At 38.6% G+C, this 23,034-nt stretch overlaps 1 protein-coding gene and 1 pseudogene across 1 annotated transcript; both read right to left on the bottom strand.

Moving 5' to 3' along the window:
- Positions 1 to 1,171: 1,171 nt before the first annotated feature.
- On the bottom strand, positions 1,172 to 2,128 carry LOC136167563 (olfactory receptor 8S1-like; annotated as a pseudogene).
- Positions 2,129 to 18,591: 16,463 nt separating this feature from the next.
- Positions 18,592 to 19,527, bottom strand: LOC136167562 (olfactory receptor 8S1-like). The gene has a single exon (XM_065935083.1). It carries the CDS (start codon positions 19,525 to 19,527, stop codon positions 18,592 to 18,594), a length of 936 nt encoding a protein of 311 aa, XP_065791155.1.
- Between the last annotated feature and the right edge of the window lie 3,507 nt (positions 19,528 to 23,034).

Raw genomic sequence — 23,034 nt, 5'->3', positions numbered from 1 at the left:
TGTTTGTGTATGGTGTGAGGGAGTGTTCTAATGTCATTGATTTACATTGACTAAAAACAATGCTCTCTTGCTGTTTTAATTTACATTACACTACTTCTAATGACTTCTCTCTGGCTTCCATATGTATATACATCAAATAATATGATACATTTTAAAATGATGTGTGTTTCAGGCAAGAGGTTTCAAAATGCAATAACCATATTTAGTGTAATGATATGCTCATTTTTATTTGATTTTTATTGTGGTAAAAAACACACCACATAGATTTAACGCTCTTAAGTTTTTACATGTACAGTACTGTAAAGTATATGCAATGGCACTGTAACAAATGTCTTTTTTATATTGTGTGACTGACACTTTATGCCCTTTGGATAGCAGTTTCCCAATCCTGTTCCCCCAGACCCTGGAAACCACCATTCTACTTTCTGCTTCTATGAGGTGGACCTTTTAGATACCTCATATAAGTAGAATCAAACTTTCCTCCTCTGTGACTGGGTTTTCTCATAATATCTTCAAGTTTCAACTATATCGCCACACACCTCACACCAGGAGGTGAAGGCAGCTCTGCAGAGGATACTGAGGCAGCAAATATGTGTCTCAGGACAAGAAATGGCAGACTTTCCTTCTTTTTCAAACTGAATTATACTCCACTGTATGACTGTACCACATTTGTTTTAATCCATTCATTTGCTCATAGACATTTAAAATGCTCATTCTTTGCTTATTCTTTGACTATTTGCAGGTACATGCCATTTAATGCCTATGGTACCACCAGGTCAGGTAATTAGCTGTCTCATTCTGGAACACTAAATGTGTCTAGATGACTTGTTCTTTGCCTTTCTACTAATGGGCTCCTTTGTGTAACTCTACAGGTCAAGTAATGGGCTCAGGGAGCTTTGTTCATATCAAGGTCTTTGTTCTTGTTCTGCCTCCTCAACTGTAGTGAAATTACTCCTTCTGGATTAGATTCCAAGGCTGCAGTAGGAGCTGATGTCTCTGAGCCTTTCCCCTCAGATCCATGATTGGCCAAAAAGTTCTCTGAGTATATTTTTTTCAGCTTTTGGAAGTCATTTCACTTTGAATAAGAAACAAATATAATTAACTTAATCAGAATCAAATTACGTATGAGCTCTGTTTACAAAGTTCTCTCTACTTGTAGATTGCTTCTCTTCTAGAAGAAAGGTCCCTTTGCCATTTCTTGTCCTGAGACACATATTTGCTGCCTCAGTATCCTCTGCAGAGCTGCCTTCACCTCCTGGTTCTTGAAGCTGTAAATGAGGGGGTTTACCAAGGATGTGATCACACCATACTGTATGGAGACAACTCGCTCCAGGACTGATCCTGAAGAGGGGCTGATGTACCTGAATAGAGCTGTCCCATAGAACAAGAGCACCACAGTGAGGTGGGAGGAGCAGGTGGAGAAGGCTTTGACTCGGCCTTTAGAGGAGGAGATACTCAGAACAGCAAGAATGATTTTTGAGTAAGAGAAGAGGATTGGGGGAAGTGTCACAAGTCCTAGAAATGCAGTGGACCCAGCTAGCAGGATGGTGTTAGGCATGGTATCACTGCAGGAGAGAGGGAAGAGTGAAGGCAGTTCACAACTGAAGTGGGAGATGATATTGGGACCACAGAACTATAAGCTCTGGGCACAAAGATTATTCACTAGTGAGTTCAGAAACCCCATCAGCCATGCTGCACTGACCATTGTGGTGCACAGAGGTCCATTCATGATCACAGTGTAGAGCAGAGGGTGACAGATGGCAGCATAGTGGTCATAGGCCATAGCAGAGAGCAGGCAGCCCTCAGTGCCTCCAGAGAAAATGAAAAAGAAACTCTGGGTAATGCATCCCCACACTGAAATGGTTTTCCTCTGAGACAGGAAATTCTGCAGCATCTTGGGCACAGTGACTGAAGAGTAGCATATGTCTAGGAAAGACAAATGACCAAGGAAGAAGTACATGGGTGTGTGCAGGTGAGGATCAGCCCTGATCAGCAGGATCATCGTCAGGTTCCCCATCAGGGTCAGGAGGTAAATCCCCAAGAAGAGAACAAAGAGCATGGTCTGGATATCTGGGTCAGTAGACAACCCCAGCAGCACAAATTCATCAATAATGCTAAGGTTTTTCATGGTTTCTTAGATAGTCCATCCCTAAAGGGAAAGAAATATTTACTCATTTGGTGGGATAATGATCTGAGTCATTCTCTGCGAATAGGATTTTTTAATCTAAAAGATCTGCTTTTTATCTTTAAGCCAGAAAGTGAAGCTGAGAGTAAATAGGTATCTGACTATCCTATTACTCTATTAAATACTGCAACTTTCCTTCTCCTGCCTCTAAATACTCCCTGTTAAGCTGAGTATTTATATAGCTATATCCCTATATAGCTCCCCCATAATACTTAACACTTTCTAACATATGGATAATGAATCTAGTACATTAAAGATTATTTTTCCCTGTTATAACTTATATTACACACAGGCAAGGATGTTTGTCTGTTCATCGCCTACACCCCCTGCCCATGAAAACAATCCAAATTGCCAATAATAGCGAATCATTCCACAGGTTTTGAGTAGAGAAGAGGATCACAAAAGTGTCACAATGCAGTTGGCTCAACTAGATGGCTCTAAATAAACATTTGTTGAATAAAAAATGGTGCCTCCTAGTACAATCCCTTAACTGTCATTGCTACCATCCCCTGACCTGTTAGATCATGTGTGTGTTAGTGGCTCAGTTATGGCCAATCTTTGTGACCCATGGACTGTAGCCCACCAGACCCCTCTGTCCATGGAATTCTACAGTCAAGAATACTGGAGTGGGTTGCCATTCCCATCTCCAGGGGATCTTCCCAACCCAGGGATTGAACCTGGGTCTCCTGCATGCAGGCAGATTCTTTACCATCTGAACTACTAGGAAAGCCTCACAATCTCTATCCTCTCATGTTCTTCCCCAGGCTTTCCTCAGTACCTGATATCATTCAGTACTCTATGAACTCTCGAAGTTGCAACAAGTAGAAAGGCACCCAGAAGCAAAGCAAGAAACTTCCTTTTCTGTGTTGCTGCTTCTGAGCAATTAAGAGTTTAAATTCCTAGTATGTCTCATCTGACATGTAAATGAAATCTGTTATCTGACTTCATATTTTCAGACTGAGGACAATATGTGATAGAAACGTGACCTTACTTGTACCATAACTCGATGTCTCAGAGCCAGAACTAGCCCAGGGTTTCTGATTTCACAGCCCATTCTCTTTCCAGTACCTCACACAGAGACACTAAGTATTTTTGGATGTAAGGAGTTTGGGGTTTAGAGCAGTGTGGTTTTTAGGGTACAGGAGTGATCACCAGTTTCCTTGATCCTATGTATTTGCATTATAGGGGAGTGGAATGCAATAGTAGGAAGTCAAGAGATACCTGAAGTAACAGGCAACTTTGGCCTTGGAGTACAAAATGAAGCAGAGCAAACACTAACAGAATTTTGCCAAGACAATGTACTGGTCATAGCAAACACCCTCTTCCAAGAACACAAGAGACATCTCTACACATGGGCATCACAAGATGGTCAATATCAAAGTCAGATTGATTATATTCTTTGCAGCTGGAGATGGAGAAGCTCTATACAGTCAGCAAAAACAAGACTGGGAGCAAATGACTCAGATCATGAGCTCCTTATTGCCAAATTCAGGCTTAAATTGAAGAAAGTAGGGAAAACCACTAGGCCATTTGGGTATGGGCTAAATTGAATCCCTTACGATTATACAGTGGAAGTGACAAATAGATTCAAGGAATTAGATCTGATAGTACGTGAAAAACTATGAACAGATGTTTGTAACACTGTATAGGAGGTGGTGATCAAAACTATCCCCAAGAAAAAGAAGTGCAAAAAGGCAAAATGGTTGTCTGAGGAGGCCTTACAAATAGCTGAGAAAGAGGAGAAGTGAAAGGCAAAGGAGAAAAGGAAAGATATACCCATTTGAATGCAGAGTTCCAAAGAATAGCAGAGAGAGATAAGAAAGCACCTTTAAGTGAACAATGCAAAGAAATTGAGGAGAACAATAGAATGGGAAAGACTAGAGATCTCTTCAAGAAAGTTAGAGATACCAAGGAAATATATCATGCAAAATGGGTACAATAAAGAACAGAAACAGCATGGGCCTAACAAGCACAAGATAATAAGAGGTGGCAAGAATACACAGAAGAACTATACAACAAAGATCTTAATAACCCAGATCACCATGATAGTGTGATCTCTCATCTAGAGCCAGACATCTTGGAGTGTGAAGTCAAGTGGGCCTTTGGAAGCATCACTATGAATAAAGCTAGTGGAGGTGATGGAATTCCAGCTAAGCTATTTCATATTCTAAAAGATGATGCATGTAACTCTATGGCTGATTCATGTCAATGTATGACAAAACCCACTGAAATGTTGTGAAGTAATTAGCCTCCAACTAATAAAAAAAATTAAAAAAAATAAAAAATAAAAGATGATGCTGTTAAAGTACTGGAGTCAGTATGCCAGCAAATTTGGAAAACTCAGCAGTGGTCACAGGAGTGGAAAGACCAGTTTTCATTTCAATCCCAAAGAAGGGTAGTGTCAAAGAATGTTCAAATTACCACATGATTATACTCATTCCACATGCTAGCAAAGTAATGCTGAAAATTCTCCAAGCTAGGCTTCAGCTGTATGTGAACCGAAAACTCCCAGTTCGAGCTGGACTTAGAAAAGGCAGAGGAACCAGAGATGAAATTTCCAATATCCATTGGGTCATAGAAAAAGCAAGAGAGTTCCAGAAAAACATCTACTTCTGCTTCATTGACTACACTAAAGCCTTCGACTGTGTGGATCACAACAAATTGTGGAAAATTCTTAAAGAGATGGGAATACCAGATCACCTTACCTGACTCCTGTGAAACCTGTATGCAGGTCAAGAAGCAACAGTTAGAACTGGACATGAAACAACAGACTGGTTCCAAATTGGGAAAGGAGTACATCAAGGCTGTATATTGTCTCCCTGCTTATTTAACTTAAATGCAGAGTACATCATGCGAAATGCTGGGCTGGAGGAAGCTCAAGCTGGAATCAAGATTGCTGGGAGAAATATAAATAACCTCAGATATGCAGATGTTTACTTTTTGTCCTTATGGCAGAAAGTAAAGAGGAACTAAAGAGCCTCTTGATGGAAGGTGAAAGAGGAGAGTGAAGAAGCTGGCTTAAAACTCAACATTCAAAAAACAAAGATTATGACATCCGGTCCCAAACTTCATGGCAAATAGATGGGGAAAAAATGGAAACAGTGACAGATTTTATATTCTTGGGTTCCAGAATCACTGCAGATGGTGACTGTAGCTATGAAATTAAAAGATACTTGCTCCTTGGAAGAAAAGCTAAGACAAACCTAGACAGTGTATTAAAAAGCAGAGACATCACTTTGCCAACAAAGGTCCATATAGTCCAACCTATGGTTTTTCCAGTAGTATGGATGTGAGAGTTGGACCGTAAAGAAGGCTGAGTGCTGAAGAATTGATACTTTTGAACTGTGGTGTTGGAAAAGACTCTTGAGAGTCCTTTGGACCGCAAGGAGATCAAACCAGTCAATCCTAAAGAAATTAACCCTGAATTTTCAATGGAAGGACTGATGCTGAAGCTGAAGCTCCAATACTTTGGGCACCTGATGCAAGGAGCCAACTCATTAGAAAAGACCCTGATGCTGGGAAAGATTGAAGGCAGGAGAAGGGGACAACAAAGGATAGGATGGTTTGATGGCATCACCAACTCAATGGACATGAGTTTGAGCAAGCTCTAGGAGATGATGAAGGACGGGAGAGCCTGATGTGCTGAAGTCCATGGGGTCGCAAAGAGATGGACACTACTGAGTAACTGAATAACAACAAAAATGAATTTGCAGTATGTCCTAAGATTTTACAGCAGCTGCTGTGATAGTAAAATGAGTAGCGGACTCATAGAGTGTCCTTGCTGATTAGTGGATGTGAAATCTATTCAAGACATAACTTTTCTCACATGCAAAATGTGGTAAATGTGAGGTCAAATGTAGTTAAATATAATCCAGTAAATACTTTATGAAAGCTAAATATCCCTCTATATATGCATAAGAATCAAATTTATGGTAAATGAATATTTGTGATCTCTTGAGTGTCAGCAGTTTTGTACATTTTTTTCCTAATTATTTTACCATTGCTCTAAAATCTGTTTTCACTAAATTTCATCGTTTTTGTTGTTTATTCTCTAAGTTGTATCTGACTCTTTGCAAATTCAACTAAATGCAATTTTTATCAAATAGGGTACATACTTTCTGGTTCACATTTCCTCCTAGCCTTAATTCCAAGGCTTCTTTTTTTCTTCCAGACATTCTTTCTCTCCTGCTGGGGTATATTAACTGACCACTTGCATTTTAATATTGAAACTCATTGGGAAGAAACTTCAATCCCTTCTCTCGCTATCTTCCCCAACCTCATTTCACACTTCTTCCTTCCCACTCACAGTTACTTACATCTTTACTCATATGATAATAACTATTATTTATTTAATGCATAATTTATGTCAAGGACTGTAACAAAGTCTTGATTTCATTTAATCCTACCCAACCTTGTAACATAGGTGATACCTCATTTCTGAAGGTCAGAAAGGTTGTGACATATACTGACATAGACTTTGCAGTCTATGGATAGTTTGCTTTCTCCTGAGGGAACTTGGGAACCCAGACAGGAATGTGAGGTGACCTTGGGAGTTTGGCCCATTGACCATGTCTTAAGCTTCTCCTTTCCCAGGATGACCTGCTACTCCTGGACACATGGTATGAGAGATTTAACCTCTTGGAACAAAGATGGGGGCTTCTAGGCCAGGGAAAATGCCAGGAAGAGAAGACCAAGGAAAAGCCAGATTGAGAACTAAGAGCAATCCAGGCTGAAAGATGAGAAGTTGACAGAGGTAGGGGATCATGGTAGCAGCAATGGCCCTTCTAGTTTTCCCTCTCATTTCCCTATCTGAAGCATCTGAAGAAGCCCTGGAACTGATGCATCAAGGATTAAGATTTACTCATGCAAAGTACAATTTATTCTTTTCCTTTTTTAGAACAGCAGCAAATTTAACTTAAAGAAAAATCTTCCCACCCTTATTACACTTTTCCAAAAACTACTATGCTTATACTTTGATTCCATCTGGAGGCCTCAATGAACTTTAGGACCCCACAGTATCCTGAACTCTAGTGAAATTTTTCCAGAGTCTTTTTTGGGCTAATTGGAGCCCAAACATGCTGTTCCAGTGCTTTAGGCACCAACAGAATTGAGTTTGTGTGTCTCCCCACCCCACCCCAAACTACCATCCTCAACCGAGCATTCCATTTATCTGCTTTATACATATGTAATTTCTTTGGTGGGCTTTTTGTTCCATGGACAAATTATATAGCCAATGAAATCACTTTCAAAACATATGACATAGGGAATCTGCAAAGAGGTAGGAAGAAAGAGTTCCCTCTTTGGTCTCCTAATAAACTTCACTCCATCCATCCTTCATCTCAGAAAATGTTTCTGTGTGTGGTTCAGACCCCTGGTACAAAAAAAAAACAAAAACAAAAAAAACAAACAAAAAAAAACCGTACAGGAAAATCCCAAATGGGCAAGTGAGTGAGAGCTCAAACTTGTAAGACAGTTACTACTTGTAGGACAGTTTTGCAACTTTGAGCAATAATCTTCCCCATCCTGGGTTCAGTTGCCAGTTTTAATAAGAAATTTACAACTTGTGCCAGTAAGATCCTTCTATTTAGGTGTTTCTCTGGCTCACTTACCTCCTCATTGAGCAGGACTGTACTTGGTCCAAAGTGTACTCTGCAATTTGAGCCAGGCTGTCAACTACCTGAAAAACAAGGGTGTATATGATAAAAAATATTCCAGCAGTGGGGGTGTTCTGCAGAGGACTCTTAACTGGATCTGCACACAAGCAGGCTTTTTTCAGTCAATGCAAGGTCTGAAGTCATGTTCAGACTCAAAGCAGCTCACCTCAAGGTCAGTTCTGAGTAAAGGCTAAAAAGTATCCTTGCATCCAGTTGATGCTGTTTTGAGTCTTTTGGTCATCTTAGAGTATTTGCCACTCTTCCTTATAATTATACTCTCTTTTTTCACTTTTAGTCCTGACAAAAGTGCCTGTCCAGTTTGTATGATTTATGTCTCCCTCGTCATCAGCTTGTTGGCAATCTTATGCCAGCTTAGCCTGGAAAAGGGTATCAAGTAAGAACTCTTGGGAACCCGGATCAGCTCACTGCCCATGAGAGAGGCAGCAGTGGTCAGAGCCAAAGTGATTCTCTGTCTAGAGATGGGCGAGCTACTAGTCCTGCCGTGGCCAGTGGAAGACCACAGTACTGAGGATGCTCCTAGCTATAAATGGCTTTGCTAATAGGGGGCCAGGGGACCAGGTGAACTCCAGTGTGTGAGACTCCCTTAGGGCTATTTTATTCCCTTATAGTCCTGGGATACTAAATACACATCCCCTTCTCTCTCCACTTGATATATACTCTTTCCATTCCCACCATGACAAGTTCAGTCACTTCATTACTTTCCTGAATTTACCTACTTCTAACTCTCAGCTGATAAAGGGCAGAGGAAATGTGCTTGTTCCTGCTGTGGGTGACCTCTAATTCCCTAACCCAACACATGGAGTTATTCTTCTTTTCTTCCCTCCAGCTTGGGAAGAGAGCTTCCTAGGTAGCGCTAATGATAAAGAACCTGTCTGCCAATGCAAGAGACATAAGAGATGCAGGTTCTATCCTTGGGTTGGGAATATCCCCTGGAGGGGAGGGCATGGCAACTCAGTTTAGTTTTCATGCCTGGAGAATCCCATGCACACCGGAGCCTGGTGGGCTACATTCCATGGGTCACAAAGAGTCAGACACGACCGAAGGACTAAGCATGCATGCAGCTTGGGAAGGAGACCCTTCTCCATCTCTGGCCAGTGCCTTTGTGCTCTGGATCCCATCTTAACCCTTCTTTTTGAGCATCTCTCTGAATCAACCATATTCTTTCTCTTCCCTTGTCTCTTCCTTTCCATCAGGCACATTCTGTTTATATGTAGAAATTACTGATGTTTATCCATTTAAAATAGACCAGAAACCATTAGTAGCCTTCTTTCTTCCATAAGAAGCCTACTACTACAATATTGTATAGTAATTAGCCTCCAATTAAAATAAATAAATTAATTTTAAAAATATGGTAGAGTTTGGAGCCCTTCATTGAGTAATAAAGTCAGTTGCCATTAAAGGATTTTATACATAGAAACACTCAAAGGTTATGAGCCTTTATGAGACAGAACAAATTAGTGAAAATTTTATTCTCACTTATCAAGATTTTAATTTCTGATATGATCTCAACATTTCAGAAAAGATACATGTGGAATATACTGCATTTTATATAACATCTCTGCTGCATCCTTAGTCAAATACATTACTATTTCTATAATGAAATTTTTAAGTACCCATTCTACATGGGGTTATAAAAGGCTACAAATAGCCTCGTGTCCGTTAACTTCCAGTTTTACCTCCAAATTAGTTTTGGGGAAAAATGTTCGATTTTCAGAGACTTTTAGAGATTTTGGAATTGGAGACAAGGGCTTATAAACTTGTTTTAAATTTCTGTATTTACTGACTTTTATTTTGAGGTTTCCTCTTCTATACCTTGATCTGTTTTTAACAGCAGGGCTATACTGTTTTAATGAATGTATACAGATGTAATATATGCTTTAATACCTGGTAGTGAGAGACTGTTATTTTTATACTTTCTAGCTTATGTTTTGTTTTCTTATTCTTAGAATTTTACTTCATAATCAGATTCATAGTTTGAAAAATTCCCTTGAGATTTCAACTGGTGTTTTTCTTTCTTTTTTTTTAAATAAATATATTAATTTGGGAGTTAGCTTTACAATTTGTTCTATTTCTTTGAATTTTCTCTTTTGGCTTGCAGTTTAATTTTTTTTTTTTCACATAAGCTCCAGGGATTTTGTCACTATGTTATGTACACATTATTATTATTTTTGTTGTTGTTGTTGTTTTAATTTATAAACTTTGCAATTGAGGTTCCCAACCACATAGTCATGCACCTCTGCTTGGGAAACCCCGTTTTCAGGACAATTATTGTAGAAGTAGCTTCTACGGCCTGTGTTCCATACTCTTATGAAAGAGATTTGATTCATGTGGGTGTGTGCTGCCAGATAGGGTGCATTAGCAATTCTTCTTCTGGCCTGCACTATTACCTATTCTTCCCTAACATCGTCTGCCACAGGGAGGCAATGAGCTTTCTCTTCATTTCAAGCTCTGCTCCTATAAGGAAACATGTCACCCTGTTGCCACTTTCTGTCTAATGCCACATGTGTTTGCTCACACATTACTCTGACCAAAGTTCCTCTTGGTGCTCTTTGATTTTCCCCTGCCCATGACTTCTACTCATACACTTGGGAAACTTCCTAGTTGTCCCTCCTACCTTTTTGTTTTGGTGCGTTCCTGCTGGACCCTGAATATTTTCTAGTTACTGTTTCCACCTTAATATAATCAAATCGGCTTCCTGTTTCTCAGTAACTTCTTAGTCTGCCCCTCTAAGTTATCATGCTTTTGGTTTGACAATAGATGAATTCACTTAAAAATTCCTCTTTGATATTTTCCAACATTTGGTTCATGAAAGAAAGACTGTATCATATGCTCAGTAGACCATTTTATAATGAGAAGCTCACGATCTATATTTTTTAATTCACTGCAGATGATAAAACATTGAATGGGAGAGAAACAGAGAGAAACACAGTGGCCATGAATTTGTATTTTGTAGTATAGACATTCTAGATTTCAGTCCTGGCTCTTTATCACTCACTGGCTAAGTGACCTAGGGGAAGTTAATGTTCTTAGTAACCCTCAGTTTTTTCATTTATGAAAAGAATGTCTACCTTCAGGTTTGCCTAATAATGTTTTTTATAATATACAGAAAAGTGCTGCCTAATAACTCAATAAACAGTGGTTTTTATGCCTATTTTCATGGCAAAAATAAGAGTAGAAAAAGGAAGTTTACAACAAAACTATCAATTAAGACATCAGAAATAAGTAAACCCATTAATTTATGACTGTAAAATAATGAATATAAAAATCAAAGTGGTAGTAAATAAAATAGTTTAAATATCCTAACTAAAAGATACAGAATTAAGAAACAAAAATCTAATGATATGTTGCTTAAAGATAATCTACATATAACAAAATAATACAGAAACATTAACACTACAGTGATAGATAGACAAAGATATATATGGTGAAATTATCTGAAAATAAACAAGTGAAAATGTTCTTGTAGTTTAATTAAAATTTAATTTAATTGGAGTATGATTGATTTACAATGTCATGTAGTTTGAGGTGTATAGCAAAGTGATTCAGTTATACATATACATATATCTATTCTTTATTAGATTCTTGTCTCATACAGGTTATTACTGACTATTGAGTTGAGTTCCCTGTGCTATACAGGAGGTCTTTGTTGATTGTTTTAAATATAGGATTGTATATATGTTACCCAAATCTTAATTTATGTGTCCCTCCCACCTTTCCTCTTTGTTAACCATAAGTTTGTTTTCTAAGTCTGTGAGTCTGTTTCTGTTTTCTAAATAACTTCATTGTGTCATCTTTTTAGATTCCACAAGTAAGTCATATCACATAATATTTGTTATTCTCTGTCCGATTTACCTCACTTAATATGATAATCTCTAGGTCCATCCAAGTTGCTACAAATGGCATCATTTCATTCATTTTTTTTCTTCCAGTGTTAAATTTTATTCACACTACTTAGTCAGAAATATCTGTTTCACAGATTTCTTTGAGAATTTTTAAAAATTACAAATTTTTTATTTATAATAAACATGCTTAAATTTTGATCTATGAACTCATTGCTCTGCAGTACATTTATGTTACATTTTCCCCACTCTTACTGACATATAGTTTCCATTTATTTTTATTCATTGGAGGCTAATTACTTTACAATATTGTAGTGGTTTTTGCCATACATTGACATGAATCAGCCATGGATTTACATGTGTTCCCTATCCCGATCACCCTTCCGCCTCCCTCTCCATCCTATCCCTCTGGGTCTTCCCAGTGCACCAGCCCTGAACACCCCTCTCACATTTCATTCATTTTTATGGCTGAATAATATTCCATTGCATATATGTATCACATCTTTTTTTTTCATTTATTTTTATTAGTTGGAGGCTAATTACTTTTCAATATTGTAGTGGTTTTTGCCATACATTGACATGAATCAGCCATGGACTTACATTTGTTCCCCATCCTGAACCCCCCTCCCACCTCCCTCCCCTTCCCATCCCTCTGGGTCATCCCAGTGCACCAGCCCTGAGCACTTGTCTCATGCATCCAACCTGGACTGGCGATCTGTTTCACACTTGATAATATATATGTTTCAATGCTATTCTCTCAGATCATCCCACCCTCGCCTTCTCCCATAGAGTCCAAAAGTCTGTTCTGTACATCTGTGTCTCTTTTTCTGTCTAGCATATAGGGTTATCGTTACCATCTTTCTAAATTCCATATATATGCATTAGTAAACTGTATTGGTGTTTATCTTTCTGGCTTACTTCACTCTGTATAATGGGCTCCAGTTTCATCCATCTCATTAGAACTGATTCAAATGTATACTTTTTAATGGGCATCTGCTGATGGGCATCTAGGTTGCTTCCATGTTCTGGCTCTTATAAACAGTGCTGCAATGAACATTGGGGTACACATGTCTGTATCACATCTTCTTTAGCCATTTGTTTACCAGTGGGCATTTAAGTTGCTTCCACATCTTGGCTATTGTAAATAGCACTGCAGTGAACATTGGAATGCATGTATCTTTTTGAATTATGGTTTCCTCTAGATATATGTCCAGGATCGGGATTGCTGGATCATATGTTAATTCTATTTTTAGTTTGTTAAGGAACTTCCATACTATTCTACATAGTGGTTATACCAATTTACATTCCTGCCAACAGTGTAGGAGGGTTCCTTTTCCTCACCACTCTTCAACATTGTAGTCTCTTTGATGAAGGCCATTTTGACGGGTGTAAGGTGATACCTTATGGTAGTTTTGATTTACATTTTTATAATTAATGCTTTTGAACTGTGGTGTTGGAGAAGACTCTTGAGAGTCCCTTGGACAGCAAGGAGATCCAACCAGTCCATCCTAAAGGAGATCAGTCTTGGGTGTTCATTGGAAGGACTGATGCTGAAGCTGAAACTCTAGTACTTTGGCCACCTCATGCGAAGAGCTGACTCATTGGAAAAGACCCTGATGCTGGGAGGGATTGGGGGCAGGAGCAGAAGGGGACGACAGAGGATGAGATGGCTGGATGGCATCACCGACTCGATGGACATGAGTCTGAGTAAACTCCGGGAGTTGGTGATGGACAGGGAGCCCTGGGGTGATTCATGGGGTCGCAAAGATCCGGATACGACTGAGCGACCGAACTGAACTGAACTGAATAATTATTACTGCTGAGCATATTTTCATGAGTTTTATGCCCATCTGTTTGTCTTTTTAGGAGAAATGTCTATTTATATCTCCTTCCCATTTTTTGATTGGGTTGTTTATTTTTTTGATATTGTGCTGCATGAGCTGTTTGTGTATGTTACAGATTAATCCCTTGTTGGTTGCTTCATTTACAAATATTTTCTCCCATCTGTGGGTTATCTTTTTGTTTTATTTGTGATTTCCTTTGCTATCCAAAAGCTTTTAAGTTCAGTTCAATCCCATTTGTTTATTTTCATTAGGGGGTGGATCCAAAAAGATTGCTGCAATGTATGTCAAAGGGTATTCTGCCTATGTTTTCCTTTAAGTGTTTTATGTATGTGGTCTCACATGTAGGTATATACGTGTCTCTACATCTGAACTGGTCTTTTGTAGAAAACAAAATATATGGATCTTGTTTTTGTATCAATTCATCCAATTGATTTCTTTTGGTAGAAGCAATTATTCCATTTACTTTAAAAATGATTACAAATATGCATGTTCTTATTGCCATCTTGTAATTGTTTATAATTTTTTTTCAGGTCTTTTTTCTTACCTTCTTTTTTTGTTCTCTTCTCATGTGATTTGATAACTATCTATAGTGTTGTGTTTAAATCCCCCCCCCCACCTTTTCTTGGTGTGTATGTGTATCTATTATGATTTTTTGTTTGTGGTTTCCATTGTTTTGATATGCCAGACTATATATATACAAGATTGTTTTAAGTTGCTGGTCTCTTAATTTAAAATGCATTTTCAATATCCTGCATTTGTACTGTCTTCTCATGGTTCCTGACTTTGGTACATATTTGTGTGTAGATGATTTCCTATCTTTACTGTATGCTTACCTTGACAGGTGAACTTTCCTATTTGTGATTTTTTAATTTCTAGTTGTGCCCTTTTCTTTTTGGCCTAGAGTAGTCCTTTTGGCATTTGGGGTAAAGCTGGTTTAGTGCTGCTAAATTCGATAAGCTTTTCCTTGTATGTAAATCTGTTAATTTCTCCATCATATCTGAATAAGAGCCTTGGTGGGTGGAGTTTTCTTGGTTTTAGGTTTTTCTCTTTTATTACCTTAAATATATTCTACCACTCTCTTCTGGCCTGAAGAGTTTAACCTTATGGGGATTTCCTTGATATTATTTGTTGCTTTTCTCTTGTTGCTTTTAATATTTTCTTTCTTACATTTTTTTATCAATTTGACTAATATTTGTATTCGTGTTTGGGTTTATCCTGATTGGGACTCTGTGCTTCCTGAAGTTTGGTGACCTTTTCCTGTCCCATGTTATGGAATTTTTCAGCTATTATCTTCAAATATTTTCAGGCCCTTTTTCTTTCTCTTCTCCTACTGGGGCCCCTATAATGTTGATGTGTTTAATGTTGTTCTAGAGGTCTCTCAAACTATCGTCATTTCTTTTCATTCTTTTTTCTTTAATCTGTTTGTGGCAGTTATTTTCACAAATATATCTTCCAGCTCACTTATCCATTTTCCTGTCCCTTTATTCTGCTAATGATTCCTTCTAGTGTATTTTTTCATTTCAGTTATTTTATTGTTCAACTGTTTGTTCTTTATATATTTTAGCTCTTTGTTAAATATTTCTTCTATCTTTTGGTCTGTGCCTCTATTCTTTTTCTGAGATTTTGGATCAGTTTTACCACCATTAGTCTGAATTGTTTTTCAAGCCTTAAGCACTGGATCACCAGGGAAGTCCCCCATGCTGTCTTCATTGTCATTGGATGTAAAATATTGCTTTTGGTAGGTTCCAGTCTTTTTTGTTGATGTTTTTGCCCAGGTAGTTTTGATTTTGGTGTTTTGGGAAGAAGAGGTGAGCTCGAGTCCTTTTACTCTGCCATCTTGTCTCCAACTCCTCACTCTATCACTTTAGAAATAAGGATTGACTTCTTGGGAGCAAGTGGCCAAGGGTCCCAGCTGATGCCTAATGGGAGATGACACCCACCTCCACCCAGTGTTGATAGATGGAATTTTGTGGCCAGTGGAAAGAGGTTTATGGTAAAAGATGCTTTGGTATGCTATGGGAAGTAGTTCCTTGTCCTCTCTGAATTGCCATATATTAACCAACCTGGAAGTTGGTTTTTTAAGCAACTTCCAAATAATTATATATATTAACATTATAGAATATGGAATTCTAAATAAAAATTAAAGTAAAAAAAAGCTACACTTTATAATGATAAGAGGTATAACCCAGAATGAAGACAAAGCCATCATGATCTTGTAAGGCTACAAAGTTAAGTTTCAAAATGAAGGCAGCAAAAACATGGAAACGGCATGAAATATGGCCAAAGGCACAATGATGATGGCAAACGTATACATATTTTTAAAGGTCTTGGGCAAAGGAAATAAGTGAAAGTCAACATTACAAAAGATTTCGTCATACAATGAGTAGAATAACAATATCTTCATACTAACACCTAAATAAGAGTCATTTTTAATAATAAGTATGCATGTGAACACTTCCCCAATACAAATAATTTAATGGAATATGAAAAGAATATTCCTGAATGTGTTTTCCCATTAATGTAATAATTGTTTAGTATTAAAAATTTTTATAAATCATCCAATAAGAACATATATGTTAACATGAATAAATGGTGAAAATCTACTTTATGATATTCAATATCTATCTTGATAGTATACCTTTACAACTAAAATGGATAGCTATAACTTGATAAAATATAGGCGATATGCTGATATCTAACATACTAACAATGAATTGTCAGTAGCTTTTTAAGTTTTATTTTAATGAATGTTTTTATTGAAATATAAAGTATAAATTACAGGTGTATAATATAGTGACTCACATTCATTAAAGGTTATACCCCATTTATAGTTATAAAATATTTGTGATATTCCCTTTGTTGTACAGTATATCCTTGTAGCTTATTATTTACGGAATAGTGTCTACCGCCTAATCCCCTACTTCTATATTGCCCCTCTCCCTTTTCTTTCCCCATTGGAAACCACTGTTCTGTTCTGTTATTTGTGAGCCTGCTTCTTTGTTTATTCACTAGTCATGTTTTTTACATTTCACATACAATGGTGCCATATAGTATTTGTCTTTCTCAGTCTGATTTATTTCACATTGCATATGCCCTCCAAGTCCATCCACATTTCTGCAAATGGCATTATGTCATTCTTCTTTTATGGCTGAATCATATTCCATTGTTTCTATATAGTACATCTTTAATCATTCACCTGTTGATGGACACTTAACGTTGCTTCCATGTCTTGTCTATTGTAAATAGTGCTGCTAATGAACACTGGGATGTGCGTAATTTTTTGAACTAGCATTTTCAGCTTTTCCAGATATATGCCCAAGATTGGGATTACTGGATCATATGGTAACTTTATTTTCAGTTTTATAAGCAAATTCCACACTGTTTTCCTTAGCGTCGTACCAGTTTACATTCCTATCCACAGTATAGGAATTGTTCCTTTTGTTCACACCTCCAGAACTGATTTAATGATGATCATTCTGACTGGTGTGAGGTGATACTTGGTGAAGTTTTTATTTGTGTTTCTCTTCTAATTAGCAAAATTGAGCATCTTTTCATGTCCTGTTGGATATCTGTATGTCTTCTTTGGGAAAACGTCTATTTAGGGCTTCTTCCCATTTTTTAATTGGGTTTTTCTTTATATTAAGTTTTATGAGATGTTTGTATGTTTTGGAAGTTGAGCACTTGCTAGTTGATCATTTGCAAATGATTTCTCATACTCCACAGGTTGTCTTTTTGTTGTGTTTATGATTTCCTGTGCTGTGCAAAAGCTTGTAAGTTTGATTAGGTCCCATTTGTATATTTTTGCTTTTATTTCTTTTGCCTGAAGAGATTAACCTAAGAAAATATGGTATCATTTATGTCAGAGGATGTTTTGCCTAAGTTCTCATATGAAGTTTTATGGTGTCATAGCTTGTATTTGAGTCTTTAAGCCATTTTGAGTTTATTTATGTGTATGGTATAAAGAAGTGTTCTAACCTAATTGATTCATATTCAATAATATAATGCTCTCAACATTTTAATTTACATTATGCTACTTCTAATGATTTTTTATCTGACTTACATATGTATATATATCAAGTATGATAGTGTTAGAATGATGTATGTCTTCAGGCAAGAGGTTGCCTGTATTTAGTATAATAATATGTTCATTCTTACTTATTTATTGTATATTTTACTTTCTTAATTTTTTAGATGTATAGTACTGTTAACTATATGCACATTGCAGTGCAACAGATCTGCTTTTTATCTTGCATGACTGGTAGTCTATGCTCATTGGACAGTAATTTCCCAGTTTCCCTTCCCCCAGGCCCTGGAAACCACCATCCTATTTTCTGCTTCTATGAGTTTGACCTCCTAAGATACCTCATATAAAGAGAATTAAGCAGTTTTTCTCCTCTGTGACTGCCTCTTTTCACTTAATAAAATGTCTTCAAGGTTCATGTATGTTGTCACACATTGCAGACGTTCCTTCTTTTTTAAACTAAATAGTACTCCATTGTATGCATGTATGGTGTTTTCTTTATCCATTCATCTGCTATTCATCTGCATAGATATTTAATATGTTTAATCCTTGCTTTCACTGTTCTTTGACTATTTGCAGGCACACATGCCTTTTAATGCCAGTGGTGCCACCAGGTCAGGTGAATGAAATGTAATGAACTATTTCTTTCTGAAACATTAAATGTGTCTAGGTTACTTCTTCTTTGCCCTTCTACTAATGGGTTCCCTTGTGTAGCTCCACAGCTAAAGTTCCGGGCTCAGGGACCTCTGTTGTTGCCAAGGTCACTGTTCTTGTTCTACCTGCTCAACTGTAGTGAAGTCACTCCTTCTGATTAGTTTCCAAGGCTGTGGTAGGAGCTGATGTCTCTGAACCTTTACGCTTAGACCCAGAATGTGTCATTCATTTTTCTGACTATTTGGAAGTCATTTCACTTTGAATAAGAAATAAGTATAGTAAATTAAATTAAAATTTAAGTTCTATAGGAGCTCTGTTTATATATTTATCTTCCCTTGTAGATTGCTTCTCTTCTAGAAGAAAGGACCTATTATCATTTCTTACCTGAGACACGTATTTGCTGCCTCAGTATCCTCTGCAGAGCTGCCTTCACCTCCTGGTTCTTGAAGCTGTAAATGAGGGGGTTTACCAAGGATGTGATCACACCATACTGTACAGAGACAACTTGCTCCAGGACTGATCCTGAAGAGGGGCTGATGTACCTGAATAGAGCCGTCCCATAGAACAAGAGCACCACGGTGAGGTGGGAGGAGCAGGTGGAGAAGGCTTTGCCTTGGCCTTTAGAGGAGGAGATACTTAAAATGGCAAGAATAATTTTTGAGTAAGAGAAGAGGATTGGGGGAAGTGTCACAAGTCCTAGAAATGCAGTGGACCCAGCTAGCAGGATGGTGTTAGGCATGGTATCACTGCAGGAGAGAGGGAAGAGTGAAGGCAGTTCACAACTGAAGTGGGAGATGATATTGGGACCACAGAACTGTAAGCTCTGGGCACAAAGATTATTCACTAGTGAGCTCAGAAACCCCATCAGCCATGCTGCACTGGCCATTGCGGTGCACAGAGGTCCATTCATGATCACAGTGTAGAGCAGAGGGTGACAGATGGCAGCATAGCGGTCACAGGCCATAGCAGAGAGCAGACAGCTCTCAGTGGCTCCAGAAAATATGAAAAAGAAACTCTGGGTAATGCATCCCCACGCTGGAATGGTTTTCTTCTGAGACAGGAAATTCTGCAGCATCTTGGGCACAGTGACTGAAGAGTAGCACATGTCTAGGAAAGACAAATGACCAAGGAAGAAGTACATGGGTGTGTGCAGGTGAGGATCAGCCCTGATCACCAGGATCATCGTCAGGTTCCCCATCAGGGTCAGGAGGTAAATCCCCAAGAAGAGAACAAAGAGCATGGTCTGGATATCTGGGTCAGTAGACAACCCCAGCAGCACAAATTCATCAATAATGCTAAGATTTTTCATGGTTTCTTAGACAGTCCATCCCTAAAGAGAAAGAAAGTTTACTCATTTGGTGGGATAATGATCTGAGTAACTCTCTGGGAATAGAATTTTTTAACCTATAAAAGATCCACTTTTTAGCTTAAAGCCTGAAAGTACATCTGGGGGTAAATCAGCGTCTGACTATCCTATCACCCTATTAAATACTGCAACTTTCCTTTTCCTGCCTATAAGTGCTCCCTATCAAGCTGAAATTTGCTCCCCTATAATACTTTACACTTTCTAATATATGGATATGGATGTAGTACATTAAAAATTATCTTTTCCTGTTAGATTTTATATTATGCAAAGGCAGGGATGTTTGTCTATTTTTCTCCCATGATGCATTCCTAAGTACCAAAATAGTCACTAGTTCCATAGTTTGTGAAAGAGAAGAGGATCAGGAAAGTGTCAGAGTCCTAGATATGCAGTAGATTCAGTTAGTCTGCTCTAAATAAACATTTGTTGAATAAAATAATGAGTGATTTCAACTAAATTCATTTAAAAAGATAAGAAATGGATTTCAGGTTCCATTTTTTCCTGGCCTTAATTCCAATGCTTCATTTATTCTTCCAGACATTCTACCTCTCCTGCTGGGGCACAGTGACTGACCTCTTGCATTTCATAATTGAAACTCATCAGCAAAAATCTTTCTTCACTCCCTTCTTTTCTTCTCTTCCTAAACCTCATTTCACACATCTTCCTTCCCACCCCAACCTGCTTACATCTTTACTCATATGAGAATAACTGTTATTTATTTAATGCATAATTTATGCCAAGGACTATAACAAAGTCTTGATTTCATTTAATCCTACACAACCTTGCAACATAGGAAGTACTGACCTATTTCTGAGGGTCAGAAAGGATGTGACACATACAGACACAGAATTTACAGTCTATGGACACTTTACTTTCTTTGGAGGGATCTTGAGAACCCATGCAGGAATGTGAGATGGCCTTGAGAGTTTGGTCCATTGACCATGTCTGAAACTTCTTACCCAGGATGACTCACAGCTCCCAAACATATGGTATCAGGGATTTGGCCTCTTGGAACAAATAATGGGGTTTTAGGCCAGGGAAAATGCCAGGAGAAGACTAAGGAAAAGCCAGATTGAGGACTGAGAGCAATTCAGACTGAAAGAAGAGAAGTCTACAAAAGTGGGGAGATCAGGGTAGCAGAGATGGCCCTTCTAGTTTTCCCTCCCTTTTCCCTCCCTAAAGCATCTGAAGAAGTCCTGGCACTGATGCATCAAGTAAGTGATGGTATACATAAAGGGTTAAGATTTATTTGTGAAATGTACAATTTATTCTTCTCCTTTTTCCTAAAACACACACACACACACACACACACACACACACACACACACAAAAAAACCAGCAAATTTAACTTAAAGAAAAATCTTCCCACCCTTATTACACCTTTCTAAAAGCTACTATGCTTACATTCTGATTCCATCTGGAGGCCTCGATGGACTTTAGCAATCCACAGGGTACTAAACTCTAATGAAACCTTTCCAGTCTTTTTTGGGCTCCTTTGAGCCCAAACATGCTGCCCCCATCTTCAGGCACCATCACAGTTGAGTTTGTGTATCTTTCTCCACCCCACCCCCAACTACCATCATCACCATAGCATTTCATTTATCTGTTTTATACATATGTAGTTTTTTCAGTGAACTTTTTGTTCCATGCACAAAGTATTTAGCTAATGAAATAACTTTCAAAACCTGTGACGTAGGGAATCTGTAAAGGCATAGGGAAAAAGAGTTCCCTCTTTGGACTCCTAATGAACTTTACTCCATCCATCCTCCATCTCAGAAAATGTTTGTATGTGTGGTTCAGACCCCTGGTACAAAAATAAACAGTAGAGGAAAATCCCAAATGGGCAAGTGGGTAGAGAGTTCAAACTTGTAGGGCAGTTACTACTTAGTTTTGCAACTTTGAGCAATCATCTTCCCCATCCTGAGTTCAGTTGCCAGTTCTAATGAGAAATTTACAACTTGCACCAGTAAGATCCTTCTATCTAGGTGTTTCTCTGGCTCACCTGAGCTACCAGGGAAGCTGGCTTACTTACCTCCTTATTGAGTAGTGTTTTCCTGAGTGCAAAATGTACTCTGCAATTTGAGCCAGGCTGTCAGCTACCTGAAAAACAAGGCTGCAATATGTTAGAAAATATTACAGCAGTGGGGATGTTCTTCAGAGGGCTCCAACTGGATCTTCACAAAGCAGGCTTATTTCACAATTAATGCTAGGTCTGGAGTCATGTTCAAACTGAAAGCTGCTCACCTCAAGGTTACTTCTGGGTAAAGGCTAAAGTATCCTTGCATCCAGCTGATTTTTTTTTTTTTTTTTTTGAGTCAGCTAAGAGAATCTGCCACTCTTCATTATAATTTTACTCTCCTTTTTTCTCTTTCAGCCCTGAGAAGATTGCCTGTTCAGTTTGTGTGACATAATCCCTTTCTTCATCAGCTTGTTCTTATATATATCTGCTTCTTTATCAACTTGTTGACACTCTTGTGCCAGCTGAGTCCCGGAGAGGGATGAGGGATGTTGAGTATGAAATCTCCGGAGTCAGGATCAGTTCATTGCCCATGGGAGAGGCAGCAGTGGTCAGAGCCAAACTGGATCCCGGTCCAGGGATGAACAAACTACTAGTCCTGCCATGGCCTGTGGAGGACACAGGACTGCAGAATGCTTGGAGCTATAAACGGCTTTGTTAATAGGGGACTAGGGGACCAGGCAATGGCACCGCACTCCAGTACTCTTGCCTGGAAAATCCCATGGATGGAGGAGCCTGGTAGGCTGCAGTCCATGGGGTTGCGAAGAGTTGGACCTGGCCGAGCGACTTCACTTTCACTTTTCACTTTCATGCACTGGAGAAGGAAATGGCAACCCACTCCAGTGCTCTTGCCTGGAGAATCCCAGGGACAGAGGAGCTTGGTGGGCTGCCGTCTATGGGGTCGCACAGAGTCGGACATGACTGACGTGACTTAGCAGCAGCAGCAGGGGACCAGGTGAACTCCAATCTGTGAATATCTCTTAGGGCTTTTTTATTCCCTGATATTCCTGGGATTCTAAATACACACGGGCTTCTCTCTCCACTCTATATACACTCTCCATTCCCACCGTGACAAGTTGTCATTTCATTACTTTCCTGAACTTACCTTCACACACTCCTAATTTTCAGTCAATATTGGGCAGAGGAGATGTGCCTCTTGCTGCTGTGGGCGATCTTTAACTCCCTAATCCCCACACATGGAGTTGTTCTTTTCTTCCCTCCAGTTTGCGGAGGAGGCCCTTCTCCTTCATCTCTGGACAGTGCCTCTCTGCTCTTTCCCCTTCTCTTTGAGCATCTCTCTGGTGCTTTTTCTCTTTTTCTTCCCTTGTCTCTCACTTTCCATCAGGCCCATCCACTCAGTATATACGTAGAAACTACTTATGCTTATCCACTTAAAATAGACCAGAAACCATTAGTAGCATTCTTTCTTTCATAAG

Source organism: Muntiacus reevesi, chromosome 4, assembly GCF_963930625.1.
Source record: "Muntiacus reevesi chromosome 4, mMunRee1.1, whole genome shotgun sequence".
Lineage (NCBI taxonomy): Eukaryota > Metazoa > Chordata > Mammalia > Artiodactyla > Cervidae > Muntiacus > Muntiacus reevesi.
The sequence above is the reverse complement of the archived record's forward strand: the minus strand, read 5'-3'. Positions and strand labels throughout refer to the sequence as shown.